Below are 19123 nucleotides of genomic sequence, written 5' to 3'. Positions count from 1 at the left end.
GAATATTTGATATATTAATACATATTTATATTCTGGAGTTTGGGCAGTGTTTGTAAAGTCAGGCAGATTTAGTGCCTAAAATAGTTTATAGCCTCAGAGAAAAGTGTCAGTATAAAAATAATAATTTTATCTTAGTTCTTTACACACGGTATCTTTTTATTCTTCTCTTGTGATATCAAACTTGAGATAAAATTAAAAAACAATCACAAACTTTTTGAGTTTACAGCCATTCTATTCCAAATCTCCGTGCTAATGGGAACACAAGAATAGAGACACACAAGTTTTGGACTTGTGCAATATATTTTCCAATATTTTTCTACTACTCTGTGGGTATACAACAAGATGCAACTGAGACTGTGACAATGAATACTCACCATTGTATATCTTCAGTGGCAACATTTGCTTTAAAAATCATTGTAGCCAAATGCATTTTAACTCTGTTATGACTTGTTCAGGTTTGTCATGGTGCTTCATTTTGCCATGTGGACTGAAATATGTCCTACTTGAATAATGTATACTGAAATACAAAATGATTTGGGACTTTCAACGGTGGCAACTGAAAATGTAAAAACTCCCCAATATGGATAGGATAGCAAAGCCAGCCTGAATATGAATGCTCACTTGTTTGTACATTTCAGCCTATTCAGAGTACTGACCAAGGAATTGAAGGTGGGCTACCATCGACCTTGCTGTCTCAAATACACTTCTGTGCAGCCTTGAAAAAAAGAGCAAGACTTACAGAGGGTTGTCCTTCTGCATTCTCAGGAGCTTTTTACAGTAACTTTGAGGTACTCAGGGCAAGTCTGCTCCCTAAAGCAAAGAGGCACTGAATAATTGTTGCCTAATTAGAGAAATCTAATCGTATGCAAAGCAAAAAGGATGGAAACTCAGATAGTAATAAGACTCTACCTGTACTGGACTCAGACAGCTCATCTTGGGCTGGTTTAAACCTGAGTTTCAATTGCAGTAAGTTATTTGGGTCAGTTCAAATTCAGGATGCCCTGGAGACAATCATGACTCTTGATGGAAATTGTTATGAATAATGGGGCTATTTGGCTACGAGTAGAAAATATGTTCCCTGTTAAATCATTGTCACCCCAGGCAAGAATATTATTCTCCCAGCTCTTTCCTCTGACCTTCTCCCTTCCCCCTTATTCATTTGCTCAAGGGCTGTTCCGCCTTTGCCACACTTAATGGCTCTCCTGATGGCTACAAGTTGTATTGCATGAGGTGGAAATGACTGAATCCAGAGGGACAGTCAGACACTGAATGGAATGTTTGAGGGTTTTTGGTTCCTTGGTTTGATTGGGTTGGGTTTTTGGGGTTTTTTTTGGTTTTCTATTTTTTGGGTTTTTTTTGTTTTGTTTTGGTTTGGTTTGGTTTGGTTTTTGGTTTGTTTGGTTTTTTGGTTTTTTGTTTGATTTGGGTTTGTTTTGCTTTGTTTTATTTTGTTTTTGTTTTTGTTTTCTTTTTACATAATCTCCCCTATCCAAAAGATGAAAGGAGAAACAGGCAGCCCCTGCATAATATCTATTGTCTGACATGGTCCCACTGTCCCTTAGTACTGCTGTAGAAGTGCTCTACCATATGCTCATTATCTGTGATTCTGGAAAGAGGATATGTCAGTAGCTGAAAGTCAGTTTTATTTATTTCTCTTTTACTATGTATTTCACCTCTTTCAGATCAACAAGGAGCAAAATGTAGAAACTGCTATAAATCTGTAAGGGGACTCAATAAGGACTTAGAATCAAAGGATGTATTGATTCTTCATGTATTCCATAACTGGCACAAATAGAAGAAGTAGAATCTTCCAAGACTGTTGATTAACTGTGGTTTCTTGAAATTTTAGAAAATATAACTAAGTAACTTCCCAGACTTCCTGCCTCAAAAAGTAGAGGTATAACATGTAAAAAACTGTTTCATCTACTGACAGTAACAAGCCTAATGGTACAAGTGGAATAAATACTCTTATTTCCAAATAACTTGAAAATAATACAGTAAATAAATTGTGGCAAACTTTTCAGTGCATTTTTAATATAGGACTTAGTTAATATTCTTAGTTATGATGTAGGAAGCATAGGTACAGGAAAGAAATTTGCTTTCAGAAGATCTGAAAAGGAAAAGAATGTTGCTTCTTAAATATTCAAGTTAATACCAGGGAAAGAAATTTTGCCTTCTAATAAGCCTAGTTTAGAACTTTCACAAAACTCAGAATAGAATTGAAAAATAATGTGAGACTTTTCATTATAGTATGAAAGCTGTAGTACAGTAACATGCTTTTCTTTTCTGTCTTTCCATCTTAATCCTACGATTATTTAAAATTACATTAATTATTCCATTATAAGTGCAGAATGAAAACCTTTACAAAGTTCCTTCTGTGCATCACTTCCTATGCTGATGTTAGCTCCAGAAGCTGTGTATTATTCATATGAGAGATTGTCAAGATCATCTTTGTCTGCATTTAGAAGACCAGATTCAGATATCAAGAGCATTTGTCACCAGGACAGTCAGGCTTATCAAAACTATTGAAACACCACATTGAGATTCTGCTTTGCTGTAAAAAGAGCTGCATCCAAGAAAAATATTGTCATAAAACATTTCATCTGGAAAACACATAATTATAAATGATAGGATAAACTTCTCATTTGTAAAAGCACATTATGTCACATTAATTTTTGAAAGATGTGATTTTTTTGCGCAGTTATTTTGAATGGAAGATCAAGAACATTTAGTTGTCATATTTTCAAATTACGAATCAGAAGTGAGAAGACTGTGAACTAAGCACGTAGTTTTACTTGTGTCTGTTTTCATTATTTCATTCAAAAATTTATTTTACAGACATCAGCATGGCTTCATACACCTAGTGAAGGCATCCAGTGTTTCCTATTCCATATGTACTTTGGATAAAGTTTATTTTATTGTGTCAACAAGAGGAAATGCTTGAGAAATTGAAATACTGTCAACTATGTCCTCAAAGTTCTGTAATGTATATGCATGCAATTTTGTTGCTGATGCAACATGATAGGATTACAACTGACATTTTAAAAGTACTTCCAGATCAAGTTCCAGCAGTGGAAAATAACTGTCTATCCCTAAAGAATCTAAAGCTTATAGGATAAGAGTTAAGGTTGAGCATTTTTTCCTAACCAATATATTGAGCATATATTCCTAACCAATATATGACTATTAGGCCACAGCACAAGCCTTTCATTATTTATACTTTCAACAACAAGCTACTTACTATAGGTAACACCAGTTTCACATGAATTCAGCATTTAAAAATTAGATGGTCAGCATAAGCTGCTGATCTAGAGTACTTCTCTTGTCAGCAGGACAGGATCCCACTTCTGGAGGATGGTTCTTCCCATCTCTAGGTGGTGAAATGAGCCATATTCTGGATGTGACCTTTTTCAGACAACTGGAATCTTCCTCCTGATCTAAACCACTTTTCCAAAATCTCATTTTGTGACAGGTTAAGTACAACAGAATCTGTATGAAAGACTTATAGAGAGATATGCAGAACAAAATCTTAGATGAGCAAAAATAGACAGAATTAATGCCATAGAGGTCCAGCTCTGAAACTTTTTTTAGAAAAGATCCCATTGGCTTTGATTTGTGTTTGCTTCAGAAGAGTGCCATATTCTACTGCAAAATCTTCCAGTTTTATCTAATACTTTGTAATAAAAAATTTAAAGATACTTTGAGAAGAGGATAACAACAACATTAAACTGGTCTATAATGTGAGTGCTTGGTTTTGGGGTTTTTCTTTAGTCCTACAAAAATGAAAAAAGCTCTAGAATTTAAATAGAAAACTACAGTTATTGCAAGGAATTGCACAGGGGAATATATTAGGACATCTATTTTCCTCATTAGGATTTCAGTCACAGTGATTCAGAAATGGACAACATCTACATATAGTCAGCAGGGATCTGATTACAGGTATTTGAATGACTAAGTTCTCTGTGGGGTTTATCCTAGTCTTCAGTTTGTGAAGTTTACCTAAAAAGCCAAGATATTTTCCTATTGGAACTATGTCTTGATGAAAGCATTTTTACTTGGGTTCGTGGCAACATCAAGTTCGAGTCACAAGTTGCACGAAAGCCTAGACATAAACTATGACACTTGAACCCTACACTTACCATGTATATAAATTAAAAAAGGTTTATGTTTATGATGGCTGTAAGAGTACCATATATTATAGCATAATGGTTTCTTTGTTAGAAAAAAAAAAAAAAGAGAGAAAACTGCCTTTTCTCCACATTATCCTTGATGATCCATTAATTACTACGCATTACCTTGTGAAAGTCAAATGCAGTGAAAACATCTTGCAAGACCAGAGTCCTCCATGTGTGTTAAGTTTTTACTAGCTTTGTGGATTCAAAGGTCTTTTTCCTTTCCTTCTCTTCACAGGAAACGATCTCTTTCTAGTTGCAGTTCATGAACTCGGACATGCTCTGGGCTTGGAGCACTCTAATGACCCCACAGCAATCATGGCTCCATTTTACCAGTATATGGAAACTGACAACTTCAAACTACCTAATGACGATTTACAGGGCATCCAGAAGATATATGGTATGTCATGTTCTCATCAGACAACACAAGCTTTTTGGTTTAGAGTAACTTTGAGGTCCTCCTGGCCATATTACTTCTCCAAAGGGCTCGTTGGTGTGGACTTCACAAGTTGTTATGCCAGAGTCTCTGTGTGAGTAAAACATCCAAAGATTTTGAGGACACTCTTACTCTTTTTCTAACTGTTCAAAACTTATATCCAAATCTGCACTCATCTGGAACAATAATTTTAAATGTCTTAAAAATCCATAAAGAAAATTCAATCAAAATTATTCCAAACTATGAAAATATAAAGAAATGCTATAACAAGATTATTTACACAGGGGTCCAAGCTCATGTAACTGGATGAATTGATTGTTTCTCAGTTTATCGGTTATAATGCAGAAAATTTCTCTCAAAATCTGAGGTCTGTAAATACCCTTTCTTATGATAGATATAACAAATTGATCTCAAAATAGTGTTATAGTCCCTACAGAGGGTAAAGGAGGGACTACTTCTTTAAAATATGTTCATTTTGGTATTTTATGGCCTGATATAAAATATATGTGATACAAATAAATTCTGCATTTAACAAGACAATTGAAATTTTTTAAAAATTACTAACAATAGTGTAATTGTGATTATGTGTTGAATGTAATACTAACTCCTATATTACTACCCCTTAAACTTCCAAAGACATAGCTTTAGTTTTGGTTTTAATGACTTTGATTCTGTTGATATATGTTAAATAGTTTTAAGTTTGTTTTTTTTTCTTTAAAGATTTATTTGATTTTCAGAATTGAAAATTCTGTTGTATCTCCATGTTAATGTTCTCTATTCAGTGCATATAATTTGATATTTCCTTGCTCAATATTCCTTAATTAAATCTGCACTGGATTAAATTCTGTACTTCCAGTTTTTCCTGTTTAGTTTTTTGTATTTATGTTGAATATTGTGAGGGCCATTCCTTCTTTGTCCATCCTACCAGAAACAACTATGATCATGTAGAATTACTGTACTGCAAACTAGAAATCTGCAGACTGCATGGTGTAATAATAACAAGAATTTTAAAATATCATATTCACAAGCACAGATAGATATTTTTGTAAAGCAGAAATAGCAATTTCAGAATGATTGGCTGATCAAGTTTTGTTTGGTTGGGTTTTTTTCCTGTGTGATTAGCTGGAGAGAAGGTTGTTTCTCATGACCTCATAAGTTGGTAGTCTAGACTTAAGGGCTAGACAAGAATATTTTGCTGAAAACTAGCTGCTAAGCTCAAACAGCTGTGGGCTATACATTAGGAGAAATGTGTTACCCCTGGGAAGTAATATCTGACATCACCACCAAATGGCATAAAAAAACTTTGATTTGGGGTTAAAAACTTTCCAACACAAGCTACTGCAAACTGATTCCTTTGCTCCCTTTAAAATCAAGATGTGATCTGGAATCATATGCCTCAATAAAAATGTCACACCTATTAAAATAATTACTTTGGTCTGCAGTATTCCTTGAAATACTGTTATTAACTTTAAATTATGAATGTCACAAGTCTTAAAGTTGTGAATGAAATAAATGCCTTATTAAATCACATGACAACCATTTGGCAAGTTTAAGATTTCCGTACATAATCCATCTTTTTTTTTTATACAGTATGTGGTTTTTCATAAAATTCTCAGAAATTCAAATGCGATTTGTGCAGTTTTAGAGTTGTCTTACTATTCAAAATTGTTTCTGAAGGTGGTCAAAGAAACAGTATTTCTTTTTAAAGTCAAAGTGTATTATCTATGTAAATTATTTGGAGAGAGGCCTAAATAGAGTGAGCAAAAATTAAAACATTCATCTTGTTTCCAGACGTGAAGCTATAAGTGAAGCTTCTTATCTTTTTGTCCATGAAAAAGAAATGTTGCTGATATGTGTAGAGAGGGGCAGGCATTTTCAGTACACCCATTTCAAGTCATTCAGTATGCCATTTAGGGTTATGATCAGTATCTGTCTGGGATGGCTTGATGAGTTGCAAGTAGAGAAACTATGAGTTGGATAGTAATTTCATAAAACTCAGTATATTTTGACAAATAATATATTTGAAAGAAGAAAAATATTTTAAGACTGCTCAACAGAGTTTTAGTTTTTCACTTGAAGAAAATATGTCAATCATGGCAGGGGGGTGATGGGGTATGTGTGTTGTATACATGCCCAGAACTTGAGGCCCAGTTTTAGGAGCTGCTGTACATACCAAAGGACATTGGGAAAAGCTGGGATTGTCCTGTCTCTAAGGAATATGACATTACTTAATCTAAAAATTTGGTCAGTAGTAAGTAGCAGGTATGCTACATATGTGCCTGTGTGAATTGATGACTATATATTAAAAATATATGTTGAAAATTTGTTGTCTGATGATGATCTTATAAGGAACAAGATCTTTTTTCATTTTTTTGTATGAGAGAAAATTTGCTGTTATCAGAACTCAATTGGTAAATAATTTGCTTTGAACTATTTCTCATCTGAAATGATGGTGGCCTAAGCATCCTTTGAAAGATTTATTAGAATGTTTTTCCAAAAAGGAAGATTTTAGATAATCAAAACTAATTATTTTCCTTGTTTTTGGTGGTCATTCTTCATACCCTTTATAACCACTGCCTGGTTGGTAACTGAAACAGGCTCCCCAGGGAAGTGGTCACAGCACCAGCCTGACTGAGTTCAAGAGGCACTTGGACAGTGCTCTCAGGCACATGGAGTGACTCTTGGGGTGTCCTGGGCAGGGCCAAGAGCTGGATTCAGTCATTCTGATGGGTCCCTTCCAACTCAGCATATTCTGTGATTCTATGATTGAATGATTTAGTAACACCAGAAAGGTATGTCAGGTCACTTTTTCGTTCTCCTTTCACTGTTGGGTTTGTACAGCTTACAGCTGGTTTTGTTGTGTATGTTTCTTTTAGTGGGTTTGTATATTACATCCAGCTGCTGTATTTTTAAAGGTCCACCTGACAGGATACCACCACCAACAAGACCTCTGCCAACTGTGCCCCCACATCGTTCAGTCCCTCCAGCAGACCCACGAAAGAATGACAGGCAACCTAAACCTCCCCGGCCACCCACTGGTGACAAACCTTCCTACCCCGGAGCCAAGCCTAACATCTGTGATGGGAACTTCAACACTCTGGCTATTCTTCGCCGGGAAATGTTTGTTTTTAAGGTAGGAGGCTGTGAAGTTTTCAGTGTTACATCAAATGTCTTCATTTCTCTTTTTTTTTTTATAAAGCAAACTCTCATTCATCATGACTCTACATTCCCAGCCTGCTTACAGTTAGAAAGTTCAAGAAAAAAATTTCAAAATAAACATACACATGGCTTAAACATCTAGCAGGGGATGGCTGTAATGCTCTATTTTAAGAAAATACTCATGTCAGCAGAAACTGCAATGCCTCAAAATGGAAGGGTAAATAAATACTATATGTTATGGAAAGATAAAAAGTGTAAATCAATTCATGAATAATAAGGGATGGTTTTGTTGGAAATACAGCTACATGCCATCATACAGTAGATGCTGTTAATTCAGTACTTGGTTTTTTTCATGGAACTATAATTTTAACTTTATGATTAGATCTGTCATTTACAAAGGAATTTTGTCATTGTGTTGTGGTTACATTGAAACCACAATATCTTACTAAAGGTCTTTGCCATAAAATTCTTACTGCAAATGTGCAATTATTTATGTCCATTCATCTTCTTGCTCTGAGCTGATAATGTAGTGTATATACAACAAATTGGAATAAACAAATTGAACTGAAAGGCAATCTTTTAATAGAAGCACTTTGCTGAGACTCATGGACATCAAAGGTATCTTTAGGAGGATGATCTGCAGTATGGTTTCCAGAAGGCATTGAATGTTGGAGAAAAAATTACAGAATCATTATTGCTCAGTCTCTTAAACCAATTTCCTGTCAGGTAATGTTGTGCAAAAGATTCAGAAACAAGCAAGAAGATAATCTGGTTTTTTTGAAGTAATAGTGTGTCACATTTGCTTAAGCAATAGGAAGTGTGAGATCTTTGTTTTGTAAATGTGTGATAGGATCCTTTTTATCTTCAGTATTATAGATAGAGAAGAAGGGCCTTTCATGTGACTAGATAAGCATTTTCTCTTCAGCAATAGTGTAAGTGCAAGGGAAAAACAATGTATTTGTCCCAAACATGAAGCTCCCTGTTCAATTTTGTTGTCTTTTCTGATAGGACTCATTTCTCCTGTATGTGTTTTCTTTTTATATAATCCATTTTACCAGATAAACCTTATTAGCAATGCTATCCAGGCTTTCACTTTCTTTAGCATATCTAAAAAACATGTACAAATAGCTTTACATTTATTCATTCAAAATTATTGAGTTAACTTCCCAATTCAATGGACAGGAAATATTTTTTCAATAAACAGCTAAGGATTTTTGCAGCCTAGGGCTGTCAGCCCATTCAATTTGAATAGATGGCATATGGTGAAACACTGGGAGGTCCTGAACCATCAGTCTTTTATGACTAAAACTCAAAAGTTGAGGAAGAACCTAATTTTCGAACTTGACATTAAACAGGATATTAAAATACCTACTTCAATCTCATGTCATCCACCTCAAGAGCAATAGAACATATTCTCATTTAGTTTAGACATAAATCAATAAACTGAGAAATTCTGTTCCACTAATACAAAATTTCCTGTCTAGGCAAGCCTGCGTTCCTGGATAAATATATTCACCACCATTAACAATCACTCTTATCTCGTCTGATTGAAAACAAATTAAGTTTTCTTCAAAAATGTTTACTGCTTACTGCCTAACACCACATATTTACTATAAAGTGTGTATGCTTGCTAGTGTGCTGACTGCATTTATGTTCCAGAATCAAAATTCCTTTCATGATGATTTCAATGAGGAAATATGATAAAAGTCTCTCAGAGAAAAATGACCAGTAACAGAACGCTTCTGGATTTCCTGTATACAGTCTGACTCCCCAAATGAAGTCACTGCAGTCATAAAAGCAATGTGCTAGGAAGGGAAGTAAGAGGTCACCTTTGTTGAGGTTAATTTCTTTAGGGTCCTGCAGTTTGCCTTTTCTCCTCAGGATGCCTAGGAACATAACAAGGCGTGCCTTGGGTTAGGGTGCTAAGCAATGGAATTTGCCTAAGTATAGGGATTTTGACTTTGCAGAATGAGTGTCTTTGAATGCCTGGCTTAGTGATCTTTGAGTGTTTTCTTCATAAATTAATTTTCTAGGGAAGATTTTTGTTTGCTAACGGATTTTTATTAATGGTTTGGGATTTTTTGAGGAGGTATCAGGGGATGATTTTAAGGGAGGACTATAAAAGGAACAGAAAAGAGGAAGAGTTAGAAAAGTCAACTTTGTAGAATCCTGGGGTGTGGGACAGGTTATGAGGAAAAGCTCAGTGTGCCTGAATATAGCAGAAAAAGGGCAGGAATTAGTTCTTAGGAGGTGAAATGGGGACTGAACACAGGGAAATCATCCAGCAAAGGAGGAAACCAAGCTGGAGGTTCTGTGATCTGTCATAAAAAAAATAACCCAAAACTCTTTTCCCTTGCTCCTTAATGATAGTGCAAGGGTAGACTGGGAGGGCATGAGTGATGGGCTGGGAGCCAAGTACAGAAAGGTGGAGGACGGGGGATTGATGACAGCACTGTACCAGGTGGAAACAATTAAAGAAGAATTATGACCTTCATTGGAAGAATTATTGCTGGATAGTTCCCAGATGAGTTAAATGAATACAGTTGGAGGCTAATCAAATTAAAACCTTTTCTTTCTTTGTCTTTACCCAGAGGTCTGTAATTATTGTGTAGTGGCAGATTTTACTGCATCCTGAATGGAATGTATACATGTACTGATTTCAAATTGAAAATAGCCTTTTTTTTTTTCTCATGGGCAAGTCTCAAACTCAGGAGCTCAATTTGTTTAAATAATCCTTGAAATTGCTTGGTAACTTGCCCACAGAGTTGAAGAATTTTAACACTTTCGAATAATTAAATTCTAATTTAAGCATAAAACTGAAGCGTGAAATCTAACAAGTTGAGGTACACTGTTGATTTTCATAGTAGATGACAAACATTACTAATTTCAAGATTGTTTTCTCTTGGCTGTTGAGCTACTTGGCATATATAAGAGGATCAGAATATTAGAAACAATTTCTATATTTTGTCGAATTAATGATCTTTGGTTTTAAGACCACCTGGCATTCTCAAATGGATATATCCAGGGTAAAAAGAAATATCACTAAATTTAAGGAGAAAATGCAATTTACACTTATCCATCCCTTTTTATTGTTTTGCCATCACTTTGGCAAAGTAACAATCTTAAAAACACTTGCTAAAATTTCTAGGGTCATAGAGATGAAAAACAGGGGAACTCTTCTTGATCTAACATAAGTATTAAACACAAAAGTGAAGCAATCAACTTACTAAAGATTCTCCACTGATCACCAAAAAAAATTATAATTTTACAGATCAGATTTTTTTTTGGTAGGAATTATTGGATTTTAAAGAAAAGGTAATTATTTTACACCAAATATACACATATCAATATCACTGACAAATAAATGTATTGTCCCGAGAGGATTTCTTCCAGAATTCTTTAAATTAGATGCCCTTAAAATGTCCCTGCCAGCTGTAAGGTTTGGGGACACAGTATGCTATGCAATGAAAATGTTTGGTAAAATCAATACATCGTAACTATTGGTTTCAGTTGTCACCAGCTGATAAATACTGCTATTATTTGATTCATGCTTGAATTGGTATAAGGAACTATCAGGGCAGAAGAATTTCTATGCCAAAATTCATGTGTGCCAAGTTTTTATCTTTGGATAGCTTCTTAGCTTCTGTATTTATACTCCATACAATTACTATTTTGCAGTCACACTCATTTCCAATCTTTTCATCTGTTTAGTTAGAAGTCCCCTGGGACACAGAAAAATGGCTGAAAATGGTGAAAAAGAAAGGTCTTCCTTTTCTGGGCAAGTTATGCAAAGTGCTACAACAGTGTCTGCCTTTAATGAAAATCCTCTCAGCCATTGTGTGTAGCAATATGTGGTATCCAACAATACTGTCTTATTAATGTCTCCTGAGAGTACCTCCAGGGCTAGTGCATCATGAAAAGAAACCCCATTGTCTAAGGTCTGCAGAAAAAATCCATTAGTGAAGAAGTTTGCAGCATACACTTCAACTTACTTCCTTGTGTCCTGCGCAATTCACACTTTGTTCCATGGCAAGTAAATTACCTGTAGCTCTTCTTCATCAAACGGTGTGACTGCTGGCAATATCTTTTTCCTTTACGTTCTTTTCAGTCTCACAGATTTTAAAAAAATCTTGCTTTCTTGAGCAAGTTGCATCTCAAAAAGTAAGCATGTGTATAATTTGTGCTTCATAAGCATCAAATTAGAGGGACAAGTTACTGTCCTTTTTTTATGGGACACAGGTTTTTGTTTCACAGAAGAACATTTCACAGGGGTTGCACTGGTCCTTTGTTTAATGCTAAATACCTAGGAAACGAATGCATCCTATATAATCTCTAATGGTTTTAGCATTCGTGTTGGAAAAGTTAACTCCTTGGAGAACAGCATTTTTTAACTACTTTCATATACTGTGGTGTATGTTGACATGTAATTTAAGTATTAGATAAAGAATTTTGTCCAGCAGACAAATAGCATTTACAGCTCAAAGGAATGTCTTCTCAACACTGCAGATGGTAGAATATAGAACTAGTTTGAGGAAGGCCTTAATGCGCTGTAGTATTTTCTCCACAACTTGCAGGAATTTGTTTTCTGACTCTTGATCTGCTAAAAACCATTGTAAAAACATTTATGACATGCCAAACAAGCCAAGGCAATTAGGCTGTAATTACTCCTTGGCATTAGTTTAGACTGTGATTGCTTTCATACGTAACAGTATAGATTCCATTTAATATCCCTCTTAGAACTGTGTATTTATACAGAGTATGCCATTAAACACAAAAGGAAAAAGAATCTGTTTCTTGATATGTGGTAAACACACAAGAAACTTTTAAAGCATTTTAGCATTGGCTATTTAATTGAATTAAAAATCTGTGAGACAGAGGGAAAATAATACTAATAAAAGCAGAGGCAAAGAAATAGCTATAGTATGAGACTTGATTTCACTGTATTTGAAAACAGACTTTTTTTTCAGAGCTCTTGTGGTCTGTTTGTGCAGCTGGTTTTTGTCGTGTCATGCTGTGGGTGTCTGAGCTGTCAACTGCTGCCTGGGAAAGTTCAGCAGAGGATCCTGAGGAAGTAGGCACTTTGTGATCTGAGAGGGAAAACCACTTAACATCTTAGCTGTAAAAGACTCGGAACAGTAGTTCAGAAGTAGCTATGTCTGCAGAGAGCAGACCCCTTTTATGCTATTTTTTCTATCATGTTGGGAAGAACAGCTTGATGGAGTTTGCCAATTTTTAACTAATCAGGGAAGGAGAGCTGCTTTAATTCAGGTAATTCAGTTTATATGTTGAAATGAAGGAAAAAGCAGCAAAAAGTCAGTGGGGATTTCAATGTATTATAACATACCAAGCTAACTGGAAATGTACAGCATGGTTGTTTTATGAAACAAAACCAAATTGTAGGATGTCATGAGGATACAAGCAGGGACATGCTGGGATGCTAAAAAGTCATAGCTTGTCTGTTTTTGATAATTGAATACTTTCACTGACAGATGTAAAAATATTCTCCAAATGTTACCTCAGCCTTTCAGTCTGCTTCAAAGCTAGGAAAGGTTCCTAGCTAACACATTTCACAGGCTTAAAATGGGAAGTACAATCTGTTCCTTACAGTGTGGAAAGTGGGTAGTATATTCCATCCAGCTGCAGAGCAATTTAGACAAGAATGTAATCACCTGGGTGGTAATTTTACCAGAATAGTTCTGTTTAAAATCCTTCTACCATCTCTCTTTTTAAAAAGTTGTCTTGAACTTTATTACACAATTTGAAAGATGGCAGCCTAGTCATAGGAATACTTATTATCTAGCACCTACATGCATATCTGTATATATAAATGTAAAGTTTGTGTATAGAAAGTTCTAAAAAAATCCTAACTCTATTTTTAGGGCTTTATTTACAAAGGTATCAATATAATTGATATATATCATATTGAAACTTAGAAGCAACTTGAACTGATTAATAGTCTGTACTATCTGCCTCGTAAAATTCCCATTAGTCATGTAGTAGCCCATTAAGAAGTATAACCTTACCAGGATGTATGACTCAGTATCTTCCACAGGGTTTCAGATTTGTCAGGAGAGGGAGTACTGTTTTTTTTCCCAAAAGGGTATGTTTTCATTGGAAAACAGTGTGATATAAAACGATTTAATCAGTAGTAGAGCAGATGGTACTGAGTTCCTCTCAAGTCCATCATATGTGTTTTGCTTTTAATTAGATACAGTTTGTCCTCTGAGGCCAAACAGTTGCACAATCCTTGTGGTTCAGATTTTTCAGAAGGGTAGCTATCTCTTAGACACTGCTGTCTTTGACTGTGGCCCCCATGAGAGTGCACCACACCAGTGTTTCATCTAATGGTGGCTATTACCATCTTGTTAATATGTAATTGCTCACACCATCTTGACCCAAATAAACCTTCACATGCAAAATATATTATTATTTCTTCTCATACAACTTTTTGCATGACACAATTGTACCTGTTGCTTGACTACCTCCATACTACAAGTTTACATTGCAATACAGTTGATGAAGATGAGCTAGATTTAACAGCTATGCTGAAGAATTGCCTTGAACTTAAAAGCTAATATTCTGAATTTTATTTTCGCTGAAAGAAAAGCAAGACAGATGATTTGTTTAATTTCAATTTAAACATGTGGAAAAATAATTGTCCCTTCTGCGACTTTTTGTAGCAACAGAAATATGAGCACTAAAATATCATAGCCTCCCAAAATGTTTCTGTCATTTATTTTTCCCATTTAACTCCAAAAGATGTTTCAAGTATTTCTACATACTCCCCTAAAACCCCTAGAGATCCTTTCCAACCTCAGCCATTCTGTGATTCTGCGTGTGCTGAAATTTGACTGTTTCACCCATTTATTTCCCAGTAGCATTTGCTCCATCTCCTTTGGAATATGACCATCAGAGGCAATAGCTAGTGAGATTTGGTTGGGAGACTGTTTTGTGACTTCTTCATTCCAGCTCAGAAAAACAGACCAGGCAGAGGAGATTGGGGTATGTGTCACCTGCTCACAAACACTAACAAGAGAAGCGCAGGGGAAGGAATGTCCACCCTTTCTGTCTGTGTGAGACAGATGCTCTGCTGCCTCCCTCCCCTGGGTCAGCTTTCAGAGGAAATCATCCTCCTTCCTAGGGTCAGGCTCCGAGCTAAAATACTTTATTCGGAGGCTGACTTGATTCTGTCTCTTTGAAGCTCTCACCATCTCATGATGAGCCATTAATACCCACAAGGTACACTCACTAACCCAGAGAGTCCTCACAGATAAAAAGGAGCACTTCAGACTCTTCAAGAGTTTTCACAGAGCTGGACAGTCTGAGTTTAACATGAGTGAATTGTGTGAATTATTATACAAAGGTATTGCAGGCTTTGGGATAATATTCAAAAATTCTGGGCAGTTAAATGTGAATCTAAGCAAATTCTGATTTCTGATTTAGTTTTAATCTAATAAATACTGGAAGTGTAATACTAAATATTTGCAAACCATTGGCCACAATTCAAAATATTAGTCATTCTTTCGAAGCATTTTTTAAAGTAGAGTGGAACTGGGGGAATCTGAGGATCTCTGGTATTGCTTTACGCATAAGGATAGAGTGGGTCAAACTTTTATGTATTCTTAGGAAAGTACTTGTAAGTTGAATAAAAAATGAGAATTGCTACTTTTTCTCTCTCCAAAAAAATAATCCTCCAACAAATGATAGTGTGCTTATGTGGTGTTACTTGTGCATTTAGAAATGCTATTTTTATTAGTTGTTGAAAATAACAGTTCCTTTTTTCCTGCCCATATGATAAGTTTGTTCTAAAATCTACTTGATCATTAAAAATTGTGTTTTCAATCACAGGTTTAACATACTGCCAAATGTAAGGAATACTGAACAATTATGATTCTGCATAAAACTATTAAATAAGAGAAAGACATTAAAAATACAGATAAGCAAATGCATGTGAAAAGACTAATTTGGTAAATTTATTTCTTATGCATAAGTCAACAATAGGCAGAAAATCTCAGTGAGGAAAATAAATGCCCTTAATGGACATTCACACTTGAGAAAGAACTAATGATGTCAAATAAAGTGGAAAGATGGAATCCTGGCCATTTTCCTGCTCATAGTTACAATATTTGTTTCCTAAAGTCAGGGAATCCTATGACCCTATTATGTTTTTACTTGTTATTTTAATACAGTAAACATAAATAATGAAAAGTTTTAACTGAATTCTAGTGAGTAAAAGGTATTTAGTTTTGTAGAAGCTACCTTTTTTCAGAGGCTTAGTGTTTGGGTGTACTGATTAAAAAATATTTCATTGGCAAGAGAATATAAAAAAACATTATTGACAAAAAATAATTGCATAAACTCACAGCAAGGAATAATCTAAAATTACATGGAGGCATATCTTCAATTTTGTGCCACCAACAAGTGTTATCTTGTAATATTAACAATACATTTTAACTGAGGCTACATCTTAATGGAACCAAAGGGAGTAATTGCAGAAACACTTCAAGCACAAGGCTCAATTAAAATTTCTTGTTGTATAAAATTGTGGCCTTTCAACTAATTTAGGTAAATGTTTTGGAAAACAATTTGAATGGCTTGTAATTTAAGCTTTTCAAGTAGTGGTATTATTTGCTTATACTTTCTTAATCTTCATCTACATCCAAAGCTTTCTATTCTGCCAGTATTTGTATATTTATAATTTCTTTGATTCTTTTTTTTTGTCCCTTTCAAGGGGTTGAAGGTCCACAGTGTAAAAATTTGGCAGGGTTTTAAATGCAGATAAACTAATCTCATTTGTTCCTTTAAATGAGCCATTTCCTATGCAAAATGCTGCACTACTACACAGTTGAGGTCTTAAATAATGTAAAGCACATATATGTTTACTTTTTCAACAGCTTAGTGAAACACTATTCACACTCTTGACAATCTATTGAAAATATTGAACATTTATAACATATATTTACTTAAATGCTGCATTTCCTTCTTTTTTATAAACTATAGCTTGAATATATATTTCAAGTGTTGTTTTCCTTGCCTATTGGTCAAAAACTTGGCCCACTTGAAAGTAATGGTAAAAAACTCCAATGACTATAACACACTGGTGATTTCACTTGGTTTTAATTACCTTTGGTATAATGAGGACTATCTGTTATGAGTAATACATATTAGGGAAAATCACAAAAGAAACAACAGATAAGCTTGTAATAACAAGTGTATGAAATCAAAAACTGTTTTTCTATGCAAAATCAAATTTGATTATGCTACATTTCCAGTCAATAAATCAAAATTACACTGAGACCATTTTAATTCATTATTTGACATATCTGTCTAATGAAAATATCTTTACCAAGGAGAATAGGCTGTATTAGGTCAAAGGTTATACTTAATAACGGCAGACTTCAATCCTTTCCTATTCTCTGTAAGAGTACATCAGCATTTCTTCTCAGTCTTATCATGATGTAGCCTTTAATTTTGTGTTGGAGTGATGTTTGGCCAGCCCTTTATAACAGCCACAGTCATTTGCTGCTTGAAATTGTACATTGCCAGCTTATATGTAATCAAAAGTGGTTTATGACATTACATATTCACAGTTAAAAAAATTCCTTCACTTTCTACAAGATCTAATCCCTGTATCTGAGTGACAGAGGCAGTGAGAAGAGACAATTGAATATCTATAATTTTAATATTTGTTTTGTCATGACAGGTGTTGTTGTTGGCTGTGGTTTTCTGGGTGTATCACTCTTAATGGCCTGTTTTGCTCATTGGCCGTTGCTGTCAGCCTCAAAGCTGAGACACTCTAGAAATGATCACTGTTCACCCACTGATTAGTGTGGGATCTTCTACAGTCATTTTTCTAACCCTACCACGTCCACCAGGGAGAACATTTACGTAGCCTTGCCCCATACCTTTTGGATTTAGATTTGGTACCCTGATGTTTTTTCTTTTTTGTTGTCAGCACAATATCAGAGAACAAGCATTAAAATGAGAACAAAAAGCATGTATTAGCCTCTTATCTTGCAGAGGCTTGAATACAAAATAACCCTCATGCACTCACCTACAGGACAAGGAGCACATTTCTCAAAGGGGAGAAAGGACCTTAGCACAGGAGCTAGCAGGGCTCATTGACAGCTTTAAACTACGTTGGAAGGGGAAAAGGGACAGAACCAGTGATAAGCAATTGACAGTGATAAATAGTGGGATGGCATGCCAAAACTTGACAAACTGAGAGCTAGTGAGAATCCTTGGGGCTGAAGCTGCCCAGAAATGTGGGGGACAATAAAAAGAGACTATAGGAAATGGGGTTACATCAGGCTGGTGGTCAGTCACTAGTGGGGTTCACATGACTACATCTTAAGGCCAGTTCTCTTCTACACTTTCACAAACAACTTGGATACAGAACTTGAACGGATGCTAAGTTTGCCAATGACACTATATTGGGAGGAGCTGATAACTCCATTGAGGACTGAGAAGCCCTGCAGATATGTCAATAAATTAGAGGGTTGGGCAATCACCAACCATATGAAGTTCAGCGAGGGAAAGGGCTGGATTCTGCACCTGGGACAGGGCAAACCAGGATGTACAGACAGATTTGAGAACAAGATACTGGAGACACTGCCATGGAAAGAGTCTTGGGGGTCCTGGTTGATGGAAAGCTGAATCTCAGTCAGCAGTGCCCTGACAGCCAGGAGGGCCAACCCTGTCCTGGGGTGCATCAGGCACAACATCACCAGCCAGGCCAGGGAGGGAATCGTCCCACTCTGCTCTGCACTGAGGCACCTTCAATGTCTACTTGTTATAGGCAGGCATATGTAGACAGAGGCAGCATGACCCTGAAATGAGTAGTGTGAGTAGTGTAGGTCCTCTTTGATTTCCCTTCAAACAGTGTATTAAAGAGTGAGATATCATCTTGAGAACCTCATCCTGGTTGGAACAGCTTCAGTATCTTGTTTCTGTATGAACTGTCCTAAACTACTGCAAACAGGAAGAAATATTTTAATTACTCCCTCTTGCTTCCACCTGTGGTTCTGACATGACTCATCATGCACTCTTAAATTCTTCTGGTTCCCTCAGAGATTTCATGCTATGTGCAGTGTGGAGAAGGCAGAGAGACAGGGTAAGTGGTAGCATGAGCACATACTGCATCTGCACGTAGGAGCACATTGAATTGCATATATGTGCAAAACCATGAAATTTGGTTTCATGAATTGTGAAGATTCAAGGGAGGGACATGATTATTTTAGATCTCCAGAGACATAATAAATGTCAATATAAGGGTTAGTGACACAGCTGATTTCACGTGTTATAATTTTACTGTACGTTTCATTTATTCATTAAGTGCTTTATTTTTTTCCCCTTA

The 19123-nt window shown here is 35.6% G+C and overlaps 1 protein-coding gene across 1 annotated transcript in view; it reads left to right on the top strand.

Annotated features, from left to right (window-relative positions):
* MMP16 (matrix metallopeptidase 16) overlaps window positions 1-19123 on the top strand; it is a 167173-nt gene that overhangs the window by 115210 nt on the left and 32840 nt on the right. Inside the window, exons 5-6 of the mRNA XM_005422879.3 lie at window positions 4411-4572; window positions 7524-7741. Of these exons, the coding sequence (XP_005422936.1) occupies window positions 4411-4572; window positions 7524-7741 (380 nt within the window). The remainder of the gene's footprint in view (window positions 1-4410; window positions 4573-7523; window positions 7742-19123) is intronic.

Source organism: Geospiza fortis, unplaced genomic scaffold, assembly GCF_000277835.1.
Source record: "Geospiza fortis unplaced genomic scaffold, GeoFor_1.0 scaffold7, whole genome shotgun sequence".
Classification (NCBI taxonomy): domain Eukaryota; kingdom Metazoa; phylum Chordata; class Aves; order Passeriformes; family Thraupidae; genus Geospiza; species Geospiza fortis.
This window is presented reverse-complemented; position numbering and strand designations above follow the sequence as displayed.